This window comes from Phoenix dactylifera, unplaced genomic scaffold (assembly GCF_009389715.1).
Source record: "Phoenix dactylifera cultivar Barhee BC4 unplaced genomic scaffold, palm_55x_up_171113_PBpolish2nd_filt_p 000076F, whole genome shotgun sequence".
Lineage (NCBI taxonomy): Eukaryota > Viridiplantae > Streptophyta > Magnoliopsida > Arecales > Arecaceae > Phoenix > Phoenix dactylifera.
Window position 1 is genome coordinate 980,819 of NW_024067675.1, and position 18,803 is coordinate 999,621.

General features: G+C 36.7%; 1 protein-coding gene across 2 annotated transcripts; it reads right to left on the reverse strand.

Moving 5' to 3' along the window:
• Positions 1 to 1,975: 1,975 nt before the first annotated feature.
• LOC103706674 (serine/threonine-protein phosphatase PP2A-2 catalytic subunit-like) lies at positions 1,976 to 13,496 on the reverse strand. 2 transcript variants are annotated; one of them, XM_039116220.1, is made up of 11 exons: positions 13,155 to 13,495; positions 9,853 to 9,909; positions 8,292 to 8,375; positions 8,048 to 8,119; positions 7,891 to 7,962; positions 7,693 to 7,733; positions 6,462 to 6,528; positions 3,772 to 3,963; positions 3,605 to 3,694; positions 3,369 to 3,476; positions 1,976 to 2,597 (listed from the first exon to the last, which is right to left on the reverse strand). In XM_039116220.1, exons 1-11 carry the CDS (start codon positions 13,245 to 13,247, stop codon positions 2,532 to 2,534), a joined length of 942 nt encoding a protein of 313 aa, XP_038972148.1. In that variant the 5' UTR covers positions 13,248 to 13,495; the 3' UTR covers positions 1,976 to 2,531. The 2 variants fall into 2 exon arrangements, with proteins under 2 accessions (XP_038972148.1, XP_038972149.1); XM_039116221.1 differs by lacking the exon at positions 9,853 to 9,909 and having other exon boundaries at positions 13,155 to 13,496.
• Between the last annotated feature and the right edge of the window lie 5,307 nt (positions 13,497 to 18,803).

Consider the following 18,803-nt stretch of genomic DNA (forward strand, 5'->3'; position numbering starts at 1 on the left):
GATGAGATACTTGTGGCTTATGCATTCTAATATCCTCTATCGAAATTAATGATTTTAGCCTCAACCACTTGGGCCTCACTGTCATTCTTCTTATGATCATTTAAGTGAAACCGAATAAGCTGCCACATAGGCTTAACCCAAATTTATAGGAATCTCTTAAAAATCAAAGATCCCGTCTACTAGCTGGCAAACCTGCTGCAACAGGGAGTTCCATGGTGGGAGAGTACGTTTTCAGTTCACATCATACAGCTTGTAATTGGCATGGTGGTATGATTTTTCCCATGACTGTGATAACTAAAATAAGGCTTGATGGGAGGGAAGGGGCAGAAGGCCCTCATCAATCCAATATTTTCTGTGTGGAGTGTAAAGAGGGACTAAAATCAACTAACACGGAACAGTTGAACACCTTTAACAGGGTGTTTAGTTGTCTAACTGCACTACCATGGAAAATCATGCCTATAGACAAGGGAAAGACCTTAGGAGTTAGAATGGCATGTCTTCAAGGGAGGAGCAACAAGGTAAATACTGCTTCAGAGTAGCCGAATGGAAGTGCATAACCATATCCCTCGTGGAGATACTACAAATTATTTTCAAATGAGCTGCGGTATCACAAAAAAAGCCTAAAGATCCTGGAGGAGCAACGGCTCTACATCTATGGTTTTATCCCAATTTTTCTATCTGCCCTGTCACTGCTTGATTCCCACCTCCACAGGAGATATGGGAAGTCCAGTCAGGTCTTCGCCGGAAAAAAAAAAAAGGAATAATAACAACAACAGGTTGAAGACCGTAAAAACTGGTTATACTTCAACGCAACCGAAGGCTAACCATTTTCTTTGCAAAAAATAGTGCAATCAGCACACAGCTTGGATGGCTCTATCACTTCACCACAACAGCATGTTCAAAGGAAACAATGGGCACATGTATTAGCTTGGTACTGAAGCCATAAAACATGGTCCAGGTTGATAAAGTTGAACAAGTGCTCTCTACTGAAATATATAGCAAAAGGTAGAATGAGCTTAGTGTCAACATAAATTTCTGAAAGTTCTAGCTTGCGGTTGTCACATGAAGTAACCGTCGTTGAATAAACGTATTTTTTTTATTATTAAAACGTTTTGTTTAAGCTCCATTGCACATTTATACTATCCTCTAACCAACCTTTAGTGTCTACGACGGGCGGTTAATATAGCAGTTATATCGTTTAATACATAAGGATTATTAGTACCAGAGGAATCCATCATGGAAACAAATGGAAAAAAAATACTTCCATGAAATGATTGAAAAGGAAAATAATAATGAAGAAGAGCCTCATTTTTGAAGTAATTAAAGTTTCCTCATCCACTGGTATTCCACAAGCCAAAATAAGTTATAAAAAATAAAATGCTCCAACGTTAACTTGCCCCACTACAATGTCTTTCGCAAAGAGTTGTTAATTCTTTTCTTCCCTTTAATTTTTTTCTCTTTCAATTTAATAAAAGAAATCAATTTCTTCCCTATAAAGCATTTGACAGATTTCATCTTACATGTGGGCGATTATAGTCACAAAAAAAAAAAAAAGTTTTGTACTATCGACCTGTGCATACCCAGCCTGGACTACTACAAAATTATTACCTGGACTACTACAAAATTTATTTATTAATTATAAAAATGGGAAAAAAACTTATCATGCAAAAATATATATATTTATTTATGAAGAACGTAAACCCAACAAAATTTCCACGCCCACGAATCAAGCAGCTTCAAAGCATGCAGCTCACACTCCCCTTGAGAACAGTACTAACACGCCTCTCGAGAGACATTAACCGATTTCCATGCTCGATGTCAAAGCCACAATGCATTATTTGAGCAATGTAATTACAAATAACAATATAAAGCAAATTTTCAGAGAACTAACATGTCAAGCCCCCTCTACAAACTCCAGGGGCGACTAGGCCTGCACACATGAACCCTTAGATATATGAATTGAAGAACGGTGGCATGCTCAAAGAGTTTCTTATACTTTTTGAAAGTTTAAAATGATCAGAGAGAGAGAGAGAGATACCATTGGTGCGCCAATCCAGATGCTGTGTTATCCCTAATCCAAATATTGTGTCATCCCTCATAACTTACAATGTAAGTTGAATGTCCATGGAGAGATGCAAGCACGAAAAGAAAACGAGCGCACATCAAGCTCTTAAATCTAATAATTGAGCAAAGCACCCCCTAAATTTAAAATTCCTTCCCTCTACAAGATTAGAAAAGGAAAAAAAAGAAAAAAGGGGGAAAACGGTAGTACATGCTACTGCTGATGCTGATAATAATCAGCCCTGCTGCCTCCGACCACAATGGAAACCAATTACAGGTCTGACTTGAAAACAAATAGAACCTTCCCACCAATTATACATCCCTTTCCCCAGAAACCACCAAGCTTAGCAGCCTGAAATAAAATGTCAATCTAATCATAGGATCTCGAAGAAATATCTGCTTCACAACCTCATTTAGCAAGCATACACCTGCTTCCAGAAATCAGCAAATTGCTTCCTTCAATAACTGCTTCATAGGAAATAATCAGGCGTTCTACGAGTTACATCAGGTTCTCCTCTCCTGGGGGCTGGCTCAAACTGCAAGCATGAGACAAGGTAAATTAACAAGAATTCCATCAGAAATACTACAGGCAGTAGCTATAGACACGACACCAGTCCAGTCAGGACATTCATCGCAATAAGCAGTCCACAGGTCACCTAGCGGAAGCCCCACCAACAAGCAGGAACTTAGATAAAATTTAGCAAAGAAATCAACATTTGGACTATTTACAACAGAGATTGTCTGAAGATCCAAAGAGTTCTGGCCATTATCAGTAAGCAAAACAAAGACGGCATGTCAAGATCACTGAAGAATTGAGGATGTCAAAAGCTTGATGCACATGGCTGCGCAGATTAGGACACTGAACCGAGCAAGTTGAGCATAGACCCTTCAGGAAAGCCCCACTTGACAGATAAAGTGACCTGCTTGCACTCAATTTTAGGCCGAATGAAGCGAAGCCAGATTTGAGTATTGCAAGAACATCCATGGGACATTTGTACATGTCATGTAGATGGCCCTAACCTAATAACGCCTACATTTGTAATTTCATGTTCCTTATAATATTATTTGGCAATATTTTCAGCATGTCAACAAAATGCATCATGAATCTCAGATGGACAAATTTAGATAGAAACTTCAATAACCTTGAGCAAGCAAAATCATTTGTTCCCTAAATACCTAGAATTACAATGTTCAGAGCAGTGCCAAGATCTTAATGCAACATGCAAATCTAGTATCTAGATAATGTCCAGACCCATTAATCCGAGTGGTTTTGTTTTTTTTTTCTTCGAAGAGGGGGGAAGATCTACCTGGGTAAATGTATGCCCCTTGCAGTCGTCAACTTCCAAGATGGATGCCATATTCCCACAGCGGTAGCAATAATTAGGTGCACTGAATATGGTTACCACTTTTTGTTCCTGTTTATAAAACCAAATAATAATCAGCAAAAGATGAACTTCTAAATCACTAGAACAGAAGAAACACAAATATAAATAATGTTTAGTGCAGAATAAAAAAATATAAATAATGAAGAATGGAAAATTACATGTCCCCAGTTGTATCCTTCCATGACCAATTGATGAGCTCTGGCTATCAGCTTAAGGTTGTTGGTATGGTTAAATTGCTCAGATATATCCTGAAATTACCAAATTGGCATGGTAATGAAAGCGATCCACAATAAGAACACAGAAAAGAAAAGCAAAGTCACCATACTTGGCCAAATGTATATCCAGCACCACGGGGAGAAATACCCCACCCACATCTGTCATCTGGGTCAGACCATAGAAGATCACACATTGGCCCCTCATGAGGAACTTCTTGAACACGATCGAAGTTACGTATGTTATCCAGGGTCTCAATAGATGGAGATAACCCACCATGCAAACAAAATATTTCTGATTCAACCTGCATAGTATACAGCAACCAAGATGTTTCGGTAATGAGAATAACATATATTATTAGTTTTAAAGGACTAAGAGGGAATGAATCAAAAGCCTGATGAGGACCAAATAATGACCGGTGAACTTGAAAAAGTCAAACATCAAATAGCAATGTATTCGCTAACTAACATCACATTGCATGCAAAATATTTATCAGAAAGGACACCCTCGTATAGATAAGTCATTTTGGAACAGCTTTCTAACTCCTCCAAAAACTGAAAAAAGTCAACTAGGGAAAAGCTCCAATTTGGAGCTTTTAGGCAAAAGCTCTACTTGAGACGGGTTGAGAAGTTGTTTCTTCATCCGAGAAGCCCTCGTCATCACTGCCTTTATGCTCTAAATTCTAAAAAGCTTTCCAATATTTGGACTCCGTGGGAGCTTTTTCCCTTCCATGGCAGGCTTCAACAGAGTAGGAGTATCCAATTGAACAAAAGGTAGCTCAATAGATAGGGGTATTGAATGAGTCCGCTAGCTAGCTTCCTCGAAAGAAGCACGAGCGTAACGGGTTTGAGTCCTAGCAACAAAATGTTTTCAAAAAATAATTTAAAATACTTTCTATTGTGATAATCATTTAAGTTGGTATCTTTGTTGCTATAAACATGCAGTTAAGGATTTTAAATTTATCTATTATGTTATTAAGATTAAGATATAAAAATAATTTATAAATTAACAATACTTCATTATAACAATTCTGATAATACATCATAATAATATGATATAATATTCTATAAAAAATAATATTGTATTGTATTTATTATATTATGTTGTATTGCATTATAACAATATTATATTATTATCATTATTATTTCCTAATAAATAATTGCATTACAACACTAAAATACCATTATATTATAATTTGATCTCGAAATATCTGCATCATAACCCTTTCTAGTAAGGTAGGTGGCACCAACATTTTTGAGACCGAATGGCATCACTGTATAGCAGTACGTACCGAATGGAGTTCTAAAGGACTGTGCCTTTTGTCGTCTGGATCCATTTTTCTTTGGTTATACCTAGACAAGCCATCCATGAAAGACAGATGTTCATATCTGCAGGTATTGTCTATCATGATTTCAGCGATCGGTAGATTAAATGGATCTTTCCGTTCTAATACTCTATCCGAGAGTTATCAGTATTTATCAAATCTGTTCCTATCTAACGGAACGCTATTGGATCAAATGACAAAGACATTGTTGAGAAAGAGATGGCTTTTCCCGGATGAAATGAAACATTTGATTCATGTAACAGGAGAAAGATTTCCCATTCCTTAGCCGTAAAGATATGTGGCCATGAAAAAGGGATTAAGTGGAACAAACAGGATTGGCCGGGTGGTAGAGTCGTGGAAACACTTGTTTATTCCATATTTTGGACCTTAGCTCCATGGAACAATATGCTACTGCTGAAACATGGAAGAATTGAAATCTTAGATCAAAACACTATCATATCATAATATAATAGTATTTCAATATTTTATTAAAATAATAATATCATATTAGTATATTATAATAGTATTAATGTAACATAATAATGTTATTAAAATATTATCATATTCTTATAATATACATAAAAAAATATAATTTATTATATCATCTAGCTTAAAATAACAAAATATATAATTTATAAGTCAAGGATACTTTATAAACACAGTTTTTGATAGCACAAACTAGTTAGACAATTGAAAGCACAACATAAAGTCCGTTATTGTCATTTCCTGATCCTAAAAAGTACTGTCAGTTTGGTTGCATAACGGATATTAAAGTTCTGCGACACTTCAAAAATATAGTAACCAAACAGTAGATTCTTATTGAAATCCCTACTAGCAAAAGTTCTACTGCCCAAATCGTCCATAGACAAAAGCTATGCTACCTAGCGCAATGCCAAACGAGACCTTAATCTTAACAAGCAAGACACACAATCTGTGCTGTAATATGTCATATTTATATTAATGTTATGGAATCAACAGTTTGGCATGCCGGGATGATCTAAGTCAAGAAAAAGACAACTTTCAGACAGCATTTCCAACAGCAAGCAGTGACAACCTTAGCGAAAGCTTTTAGGAATAAGTCTCCCGTTATAACAAATACTTTAAACATGCTATAAAAGGAGATGCTGTCCATTAATTTAGACAGGATCTCCTTAAAATAGCCCAATACAATATGCAAACTCATAAGTGGAGTTGTGGCAGGGGAAAATTGATCCAATCACCTAATAATATTGCCGATGAGATGTAACTTGGACATATCCTACCATCAGTATTAGGCCCACCTAATGCAGAACAGCTGAGAAAATACTGTTCAAATAGTAGGGGTAAAATTACATATTATATGAGATATTTGCATTTTCCAGACCACAATAGAACCACCATCAAACAATATTAGTGGGCCTAATTGAAAGAAATAGAAAGTAAGAAAAGAAATAATGTATAAAATGCAAAGGAATTTCAGGAAATGCTAGAGTACTAACCAATGCTGTCAGTGGGAAATAATCAAAAAGATCCGTGAAGATCTTCCATACATTTGCATTACCATATCTGCCAACAAATAAATAAAACAAATATCAATAAACTTGACTTTATTTAAAAGCAAGTTTGGAATGCAAACAATGTTCTCATTAGAACATTTTACAAAAGCTTAAATATCTGAAAGCAAGTGCAAAAAGGCAAAGCATGATCTCATAAGGAAGCTCTAAAGAGAGCATGCCGCTTGCATGAATGTGCCAGAGAGAGAAATGAAAGAGAGAGAGAGAGAGAGAGCATACAAGTAGGATTTAAGCCCAAAGCTCATTTATATATCGAATGCAAGCAACTAATCATGTTATAGAATGTTTACATGCATGTAAGCACTTAAATTGCCTGCGTTACACAATGGGGCATCTTATAAACTTCCAAAAGTCCTACTTTAAAAAAAATGTTATTAAGTGCATGCCATCCTCTAGAATAATGTCGATTTTTTTTAAAAAGCTACATTTATTTGTTTAAATAATGTCATTACACTAGTATACAGCAATTAAACTTGGTCTAGGTTTAGAAAAAGGGTAGCTGAAAAAGATACTTTAATTGTTGATTTTGTGAGCACTCCATGCAAAGGGAAGTATATGTGCATCTTTGAGTACACAACTCACAAGGTATCAAACCACCTTATACAAATAAAAAATTCCACAGGAAACCAGTCAAGTGAAACTATATGGTCGCATTCATTATCCAGAATATGGCCTAAAAGGCAAATATCCAAAATAAATAGCTCTTTTATTAGCTCAAGCCATTAGATGCATGGGCACATGCAGGCCTGCTCCAGAATTGCATTGAAGCAGCCAATGTTTACAACTAGGATATCTTTAAAAGAACAACTAACACCAAAAGTAGACAATACACATGCTATATACGCATATTGAAAAATAAATTCTAAAATAAAAAATTAGAAGTTAACTACACATCAACTTTTGATAGTTGATCCAGTTTAATCTTAAGTACGAGACAGGTATAATAGATCAGCAAGGTGCAGTAACTTATGTCGCACGGAATTTTGACAATATCATGTCCACCTTTCTTGTGCACCTAAGTTAAGCAGTGCAGCAGAACAAGGAAAGGTAATCCAATAGTTAAAGAGTTTATCAATCTCAAGACCAAGAAGCAATGGATAATGTATTAGATCAACAACAGAAAAGATAAATTCCAAAATGCAAAGAAGGAACTCACTTTCGTAAGCATTCATCATAAAATCCATAAACTTGGGTAATCTGCAATTCAATAAATCATTTTTCAGTTCAAACTCCGCAGATTTAAGCATCAACAACTGATTACTCATTATACCCTACTTAAGACCTCAATGAAAGAGCTAAGTTTGTCAATTCAATTTAACCAAAATGATGTCAACAAAAAACTAAAACTATATACCTGACGACTTTCATGGTTTCCTCTAAGGATGGTAATTCGTTGTGGATAGCGCACCTTCAGGGCCACCAATAGCTGTCAATAAAAAACAATCAGTTCTCTACCAAATTCTATGAAGTGGCTTGACAAAATAACAATCTAAATATGACAAACAAATTACCGTAACAGTTTCGACGGAGTAGTAACCACGGTCTACGTAATCACCCATAAATAAGTAATTCGTATCTGGACACTAAATAATTTTAAAAAACAGGTATAGTCAGAAATATTGCAGAGAATTTCTAACTTCTGAATTTGAAGAGAGCGCTTAATTTACCCGTTTATAAAAAGAATGGTTTATAGCTAAGAATTGATGCAGTTGAAACATGATTGAGAAAGAGTGAGAGAGAGAAAGAGGGTAGTACCTTCCCTCCAATTCGAAATAGTTCTGCAAGATCATGAAATTGCCCATGAATGTCACCACATATTGTTACAGGGCTTTTCACAGGCTGCAGTTCCGGAAGTTTGAAAGCTTAGTTTTCGAAGAAAGCAATGGGCTTATTTTAAGTTTGCAGGGAGGTTGAAAGTTCCATCAATTAAGTGGAATCATCAATTATACAACTTAAAAAGAAAAACTAATCATATCAATTTTCAAGTTTAAAATCCATGCATAGAACACTGTTTACCTTAAAAATTCAACAAATATTTTTTAAAAAGGCAAAAACAACATTTCCTACATATAAACACTAAATAGAAGATTGAATCATGATTGAGATCAACATATTTTCGAAGAAGAAATATTGTTTGACAAGAAACATTCCGCATAAGATCATCTCAATCGCAAATGGTATAGCCATCAAATATTGGCCTCTAATTTCATTGAGTCTATGGAACATAAGTATAATACAATTCAAGCTCACAAGGTCAATTTAAACTTCATTCTCAATGGAATAACAAAAATGGAACAAAAATAGAACAGCCATTTTCAATATGTCCAAGGAAATGCCTCATCATGGGCACATTGGTACCATGCAGAAGTTTGATGCAAGCGGCTCAATCAAAAGATTGCAAAAAAATACAAACAAAAAGATTGCATAACTATGAAAGTATATTCCATTCCGTTAAAGCAGAGATGGAGAGTCATGTTAGATTCCTTTGTTCCTATACTGATAGATAAACATAAGCCACAGAGTTGGCTCAAAAAAGAACAGGAAAGAAAAAACTGAATAGTCATCGTGTAAAATCTATTGTACAACTGCCTAAAAACCATGTTAGAGCCTAAAATATAACTTAACCTAGAAAAGACTGACCAAGAAAGTCAAAGTTGCCATATCATTCTAAGCAAGCTAAAAAGTTAATAGATAAACATGAACTTTTTAACAGTTTTTTTCTGAAGCATCACTTTAGTGAGATATTACATCACAAACTTAAGTGTATGAGCTGACAAAACATTTGTCCCATCGTGAAAGTGCGACAAATGGATAGAAAACAGAAAATTTTGTATTTTCAACCTTATCCAAACTTCCTCTTTAAATCCAACAATATGATTCTTGCATATTGTCTCACCTAATTTTTATACCTAAACCCTATAAGTAAAAGCAAAAGGTAATTACAAAAGGTGAAGAATATTGACAGTAAACATGATCTACACAAATGGGCATCTGACATCAATTACTTCGTTAATACATGAACAAATAAGAAAAATAAAGTTCGCCGTCTCGGTATCGGACGCCGTACCGGTGCCACACAAGCACAATATTAATATGGTATGAAATCTTTTTGGCATACCGACACTCGGTACGGCACCCGTACCAGATAGCGATACTGAACCAGTACGAACTTTTTTTTGATTTTATTGAAATTTCATTTTACAGAATAAATCTGAAATTAAGGTACGGTACGTCCTGTACTATCCGGTTCAGGATGATACGGTGTACCACGAAGAAAACTTTGAAAAAACATACTGATCAAACAAGCAGGCCTTACCTGAACATTGCTTTCTTCCATCAGAATTTCTTTTGCCTTCTCACACAAAACCCTAACCTGTATGAATGAGATTTTAGAAAATTTGAAAGCTAATTCAAGTCTATATCCTAAGTGACAAAGTTTGAATTCTGGTTCAATAATAGCAACCACTTTGAGTGAAATGGCTAAAAACAGATATGTAATGTGTAATTAAGTACAAAGCAATTATGAAAAGTCAACTGACATTTTTTTAGTAATTTAAATATTCTTAAAAAATCTAAGACAGCAAAAGAAAGACATAGAAGAAATGAGAGTTTCTTACACAAATTACATGGCATTTCACTTTTTTTAAGGTCCTGTTTAGTTGCCCAGACACATTATATTGGGGGTTCTCTCCCACCCTGATGAGAAAGCATGAGATGACATGGAAGAAAGGAGGATTAGCATGAAAACTGATCCTAAGCTTCTAATATTTATTAAGAAAATCACTGTTATTTGATGGGTAGTAACATCCCAACAAATCTCAAGATTGCTGAATTAAGGGCATCTACCTAATCCCTCCAAAATTTTCTCTTCCTCAGCCATTTTACTCGGCCAATTCCACTTATATGAAAGATATCGCATGGTATAGTGGTCAAGCATTCAGGTGTTGGTGTCAGCAAACACGAAATTATGGGGAGGATGTTTTCATGAATTGGTATGGGTGTATGGATGAAATTAGGTTTCTAGAGTCTTTTTGTGATGAAGGGTGGTGATGAAAAAGCTAGAGGTATTTACGATGAGGCAAGAATAAGGAATGAGGTTATGAGAATTGTAAGATGAATGTCATAGGCCAAAAAGTATGTTTTGGGGCTTGGGATAGATTGTACAGTGCAAGTAACTACACGTTTGTTGCCCATGGAAGAAAAAATTTTCGCACATGGAATGTTTCAAATTTGCTAGCACAAACTATATTTTGAAGAAAGTCTTGTGCTTTATGGTACAGTGGTAAGACATCATATAACCGCTAAACGAGTGGAAACAGAGGTTGATAGGACATGCATCCTAGAAATAAGGCAAAAGGATAACCAAGTGGGTTTAGGAACAAGGAGGTATGGAAGAAGAATAACGAGGAGGATTCCCCTACCTATGGCTCATTATAGATTGTTAAGGATTGTGCTATAGTGGAGGAGAAAGCATCCAAGTTCAAATGGGTTTGCTTGTGTTGGAAAAATTTGACAATGTATGCTAGACTTGCACGAAAAGTGTTGCAGAGAGCATAGGTACTTGCATAGATAAGATCTGTAAAGATAAGTCTCATACAGGGAGGATGCGCTCATTTTGTAGTTTCATTGATCTCAATTTTAAGGTGGTTATTTAGACCATTAAGAAATCCAGATGGAGACAACGTCTTTTGTGGGATGATGGGTGGGCTTTTTTTCGCAAGTTTTTTTTTCTTTTTTTTTTTTGAAGGGGGGGGGGGGGGCGTCAAGGTTTTAATTGAAGGTAGTCAGAGTAGGAGTCAACTTCCATGTTTCAAATGTTTTATGAAGTCCTTGGGAATTGCCAATGGAAACCTTAAGAGGCTAGAGAAATTTGAAGGCACATTGAGTGGCATAAAGCAGGTTGACTAAAGCCTCGGATCCTTGTATGGGAGTAGGTTTTAAGAATTCCAAACATTAAAAGTCGCCAAAATATGATTATGGACCTCAGAATCCTCCAGTCCAAGCAAAGAAGGGCCATCATGTAGGTGAGAAAAAAAATGGGTTGGAAGAGCTACCTAAAGTTATTTGAAATATTCGGGGGCCCTTTCAGCTGGATAGAGCATATGAACTTTTGGTGTAAGGTCTTATCAGCATTGGAAGGAGGTCGAAAGCTCCTTAAAGTGTCCATAATTAAATTACCTAACATATTAAAAAGAATTGCAGTTTGGAATCTAACATCAGCCAACTATGAACTCCCCAATTCTCTTTTCAATTACCCACTCATATATAAGCGAATGATGCTTGAGAGTTCCCAGATAGATACCACAAAGTAAAAGCATGAATCAGGTATTAATATTGATTTTTCAGCATATTCAGTGTCCATATAAAGCCCTATAGATGGGACCATGGGGCTTTGGATCCTGTTGTATTTGCAACTTAATTAAAATGGAATCAAGGGGTGGAAAGAATGCAGCAAGTTCAATATGCAAATACCAAGGTACCACAATGCCACTAATATGGCACCTATTTATCTTCAAATTCTACGCAAATACTCCTTAATATTTATAGCAACATTTTCCTTTGTAAAGGCAGTAAGTTTTGGAAAGCAAATACATGTATTACTTTTACATGTAATACTTAAATATTTCAAACAACCTTTTGTTTATGCAGATAAGAAAACCAAGCAGTTATTATGATAAACTAGCAACCAGATATATAGGATTAGATATGGATAATTGCAACAGTCACTATAATAAAACAGAAAATGGAACAAGTAATTCATGAATCATCGTGCTTTGAATAGTATAATTCATATGATGTTTTCATGTGCTAATTTGGCATGAAAATAGCATATGTTTCGTACTACTGGAGCAAATATCTTCCAATCTAGTGCATTACACAAATGCATGAGCACACATGCACAAGCATTTACACATATATATCCATACACACACAAACACACACACATATATATCTATTCAACTTTATGTTGTTTCAGGAAAAAAAAAACACTTCACCAAGAGTTGTGCGACACCTCTCGGAGTACTTTAGATAATAACTAATTTTAAGAGAAGAACTACTTTAGGTGTTTAAACATAGGAATCCTCCTCCGCTTTTTTGCGGGTCAGTGATAGCTCCACTCGTTCCACAGGATCCTCATAAAGTATGCAAAAAGATGGGAACCATTTGTGTTGATAAAAACCATTAGACCTCACGACAATGAAAAAAATCTGAGATTTACCCAAATCCTGCAACTAAGTAAGATACCAGCGAGCGGAAACACTTTTTCCGCATCATGAGATCCCATCTCACTCTACGACCCAACTCTTGCAATAAAGGCAAAAGATTTGAGAAGATCCAGCACATCCGCCCATATATTCCAAGCAAAAAGGCCCGATCTCCTCTTAAAGTCCAGTCTCCCTTAAAAAACAAACCCCGGCCCCCCGAAACGTGATCTTTTCACAGATCGCTCAAAACACACCTCGTTGTCCGCCGGAAAACACTCGCACCAGCCTTGATCGGTCGAAACGCCGCTCCGATTCGAGCACCAACAACGAGAATTAAAGGAATATACAGGAAACAAGAACCCAACTGAATTCCTTTCCAGATTAAGCATGGAGATACGGAGATAGAGAGAACCTCTTGTTCGGAGAGGGGCTTGCACTGCATGAGCTGCGCAATCTGCTCGTCAAGGTTGCCATGGGAGCTCGCGGGCGCCGGATTCGCGCTCATCTTCGCCTCCAGCTCACGCGACGCAGCCGCGGGGAACGAAACCCTAACCCTAGATTTCGCCGCTTCCCGATCTCAATCCCCTCTCGTTTCCTCTCTCTCTCTCCCTCTCTCTCTCTCTCTCTCTCTCTCTCTCTCTCTCTCGGCGCTTCAAAGGCGAGCAATGACGAAGGGGAGGAGAGAGGGAGAGGAGAGGAGCGCTCGGTCCTGGAGCCGGAGGAAAGAAAAGGAGAACCCTCGCCCTTTCCACCCGTGCCCACTTTATTTGTGTCGTTCATGTGAGAGATGAGAAAATCGATCAGAAACAAAATTAGAAATAAAATAACAATAAAGCCTGGACGGGATCCGCTGCCTCCCATCGAACAGCACGTGCCATGTATTACTGGTTTGTCTCGGTAATTGTCACGGAAACTAGTTGGTTTTCTAAAGTTTGTTCGTGCATGGGAAAAAAAGCTTAGGAGTTCATTTTTTACTCCGTGATACATGGTTGATAGTGAAGGAGGGATTTACTTTTCAGATTATGCATGTATATCATGAGGCAAACGGGGTAGCAGACTAAATGGTGGTGTATGTTGGAAGCCACTCAAAAAGTACCCTATGGGCTCGTTTGGTTCGCGGGAAGTATTTTCCCTCCTAGGAATATGATTCCTAGGAATCAGATTCCTAGGAAGAGGATACCTAGGAAAGTACTTTTGGCATGTTTGGTTAACCATGGGAAAGTGACAAATTTCCAAAGTGCTTATGTTTGGTTGACCATCCACTTTTCTAGGAAAGTTATGTATAATTCCTATTATGCCCTTAATAAAAATTAGGTCTTTAATGTCTCTTTAATGCTTCTTTAATGCTGAAGGGTCTTTTTGGGAAAAAATAAAAAAGGAGTGATTCCCACCTCATGGGAAAGTAACTTTCCCATGTTTCTCATGGGAAAGACTTTTCCATGAAATGTGGGAATCATATTCCCATGGGAATACAACTTTCCCATCTCTCTCCTTTGAAAACTCCAACCAAACAAGAGGCATTTCATTACTTTCCCGTTGACCACACTTTCCCCCCTCCTTTTCCTGCGAACCAAACGAGCCCTATAGGTTGGCATTCTGAGACCTTTTGTTTGCAGATTTTGCTGGATGTATTCGTACCCGTGTAATATGAATTATCCATTTTTAGCATAAAAAAAAACAAACATTTTACATCATATCTAACACCTTCCATAGTTCACCAGGGAAGTAATGTGACTCTATTATTATTAAACTAATTTTTTTTGCAAAAAAATAAGTCAATATTAGACAATATACCAGTTTCGGACTCTCTTTGCCTCCAAACATTTTGAACAAAAAAATCTCATAACGCAAGCCCAAAACAATATAAAACATTTTTTATTTTATTTTTTATTTTATTATTAATTTATTAAGAACATATCTACTGTATACTAATGAATAATATTATATTCTTAAAATTATATATCAATTTATTTAAAAATATATATTAATTTGCTATATAATTAATTTATTTGTGTGTTATGGGGCTATATAGTGCATATTGGTAAAATTTATATCCTGAAAATGAGAAAGAAAGGGGATGCTAGGATTTTTTGGTAATCACGAAGACTCCATTAGTAAGGAAGATGTTTAATTTTTAGACATTTTTTTTAAGATTGATTTTAGAAAAAATATGGTAAAATAAGAAGTTTCATAAATTTTCTCTTGGATTTCAGAGATTTAGGCTGCTTCTGGTTCCTAGCGGATATACGGGGAGTAGATGTTGAACGAAACAAGATGGGAATCTGGGAGGACCCATCAATTTTGTTTTGTGTGTGTGCCGTCAAACTAAACAAGAAAGGCATGTGATGTGTCAGCTCTACACAGTTACGTACGTTGCAAACTTCTAGTTGGTCACATTACCATAAGCCTTTTTAGAGATCCAAGGCATTCATGTAACTTATAATCTTTAAATAAATTGATGGTAAAGGTCATTTTGTTTTGTCCTTGGTAAAATGTCTTCAATGCCAATCATTTTCAAGTAGACGAAGAGTTGGTTTTTTCTCTGCTGGATTTGTAGGCGATTTGGGGTCATGACGAGAAGTGCCTTTTTCTAAGGAATGTAATATATGCAACGTAAATAATGATATTATAGTGATTTTTTTCTCCTGCAACCGTTGACTACTAGACATGTTTTGGTACCAATTACTGCATTCTTATCTGTTTGATTAAATTTTTATAAGATATAAATGATCGGTGAATTGAGATCATGAAACGCACGTTTATAGCCCACATGCGAGTGCAATTTATGTGTTATTAGTCCAGATGCATCTAAACTTCACTCGCCTCTTTATCCTTCTGCGCAATCATCCGGAGTCTTTGCCAATGTATTGGTATTTTCACCCTCTTCTATCTTTTAGTTCATGTCATTACAGTCATTTACAGTCAAATTACTAGCATATATCTATTGTGACAGCACAAATTTTTCGAGATGGATGCCTCCATAGCCATGAATGCTCGAAACTTTGAATGTCGCATTTAAATGAGAATGAGATCTACTTCATCATCAACCATTAGATGGAAGGTGGATGATGCACCAATATGCACGTGGGCATATTGGTTTTTAATTTTAAGATTGAGTCATACAAATCTAAAAGTAATTTTTCTTTATAAAGCATTTATGTATGACACGCACATAGAGGAAAACCTCAATACTAGTGTCTTCAACCTAATTGATCTAGGTGAAACATGGTAAAAAATAAAATACTACTTATCTCTCTCTCTCTCTCTGTCTATCTATCTATCTATTCATCTATCTCTCTCTATGTTTGTCTACCCTATTGGATTTGCCACCGAAGAATGTGGCCTTTTCCCAATGCCATAAAATACTAGGCGACTAATATGATATGGTTAATTGTATTGATCTGAACACACATATAGCATTTTGACAAAATCATTGCAACAAGATTTTCCTTCATGGAAGGGTGCATATATTTTTTTTGTTTGAAAAATGAAATATAAATTATGCTACATTTGCAGGGAAAAAAGCTAACACACCTTGTACACTAAATATCGAGAACAATATGCTTAGTTACAAAGCTAAAAATAGAACATACAAGCATAAGTATGAACAGTATCTTGATCATCTTCATGCACTTTTCACCTCCAGCAATATGATGGGAATGGTTCAACAAAACTTTTGTTTATTTATTGGTATAAATGGCAATAGGTTATGTCTTTTCAAAAGCAAGGATAATTAATATATAAAACCTTGAACCATATATAAGTGGATTCAATATTAGGTCAAAACCTCTCGATTCATACTTACTCATGGGTCATTTTTGTCCATCCATTCAACCCTACCTAATTTATTTTGCAATATTCAATTCTTAATAAATCTAAAATAGCCTACCAAATCTGTTATCTACCGTTCTTACCAACTAATTTCCAAAATGATTTGAACAATTAGCATCAACAAAGACTAGTCATTAGAAAAGAAAAAAAAATCCAAATCATGACCTAGCCCAACCTAAATTATTTCAATCTAGAAAGAACTTTATCCTCATAACGAGAGGCAAGTCAAAGCTTTTATCCATAATTGATCTATTTTGAGTTTTTAGATTACAAAATATTGATCATTCTCGGCTCTAAGTAGTAATAATAATAATAATATAAAACTTGACCCAACCCTAGCCTAAATAGGGTAGGGTAGGGTTGGGTTTTTTAGTTGGGTCAATTTTTGCCACGCTATTTCTCCATCACATATATGGATGTCGATTTTTTTTTTCTTTTTCATGTAAAGGAGATCAATAATTGAATTGTAAAATAACATTAGGTTTTCCCTGCCCATACTATGCTAGAGAAAGTAGCTACAAGAGCATGCTATGTATTTGTCTTATGTTAGTCTAGAATACCTAGGGCCTATCTCTTTTATGTTGCTTTATTAGCCCCATGACCTTGCTAGGCATTTAGACCATGCACGACAATTACAGTAAAAGGTTGCAATGCCTTTTTAACATTCAATGCTCTAACCACCTTAATCTTGCATAAAGCGATCTAATCATGATTTTCCTCTCTCCATAATGTCGTCATCCTGTCCTTACAGTCTTGGAATGACAAGATGAGTGCTGCTTCAACCCAATGATTGAGGAGGCACAAGGTCCTCCCTTGGTTGACATCTTGCCCCCCCTATGTGCTTTATTTAGTAATTTCTCTCACCATAGTTTATATTTCCCATATATGAATGATCAGGTAACAATTTAGGATTGGTGGTGCGGACACCAGTACCAGATCAGTCAGCACTCAAATCTACAATTATCATAGGATCCAGCCAATTCAGAGGGTCCAGCTAGTTCGACTTTATTTTGGATTGATTTTATGTTATTTTATTTTATTTTATTTTAGTGGCTTGTTCCTATATTATCATTTGAGGATTTTTATGAGATTTTTTATTTGTAGGAGTCTTTTTGTTATTTTGTGACCCCATATATATGGGTCCATGCACTTGTTTAGAGTTATTGAATGATTGAATGAAATTGTGATTTCTTTCTTCTTAGCTCTGGTGTGTGAAACCCTAAGCAGGCTAGGTGCGAAGTCTAATTCTTCTTCCTCCTCTCCTCTCCTCTTCTTCCTTCTTCTCATTCTCTTCTCTGTGTTGTCCTGCATCAACTTTGGTATCAGGCCCGACTTTGCCTCTGTCGCTAAAGCCCTAGGATCCAGTTCTGAACAGCTCTCTTCTCGAGCCGTGAAGCAGCCAAGTTACGGAAAGAAGCCTCTTCCTTTCCGTGCCTTGCTTGTCCATGGTTCCTTCTTCCTAGAAGTTGATTCCTGGGTTACTGTGGATCGTGGCTGTCCCATGGGCACAAGCCTCATAGGGAAGCAACACCAAAACACACACACACACACACACACACACACACACACACACACACACACACACACACATATATATATATATAAATCCTTCCCTCCCATGGACAACCCTTATACCTTCCCCCTATCCCTCGACCGACACCCCAATGCCGTCGCGAGGTTCACCGCCGAGAGCTTCAACCACGCGCCCCATGATCTGACGAAGACCTTCCCGAGCCACCGACCAACTGTGGCTATGCCCGAGCAAGGAGGATGTGCTTAGCCCCGGTTGCGTCCCTGTCACCACCGCCCGTGGTCACATCCGAAAGAGGAGCCCCACCATCTCCAACTGCCGCCGTGCCCCAAGCCGGCATGGCCGACAGCAGCTACCCGCGAAGGAGAAGACCTAGCGGGTACATATTGGGTTAACGGAGCGAATCATGCCCGTTAACCCAAACCCACTCAGTCAAAAAAAAAAGAAAAAAAAAGAAAGCACATGCATTACACGTGACAGGCTCTTAGCGGGTTATCGGAGCGGGTCGCGCCAGATAACCCGAATCGTCCGGATTCGAGTGAAAAAAAAAAAGAAGAACAAAAAAGAGAAAAAAAAAAGAAAGGAGGGAGGGAGAGAGAGAGAGAGAGAGAGAGAGAGAGAGAGAGAGAGAGAGTTTTCTAACGAATGTAACATATGCAACGTAAATAATGATATTATACTGTTTTTTTCTCCTGCGAC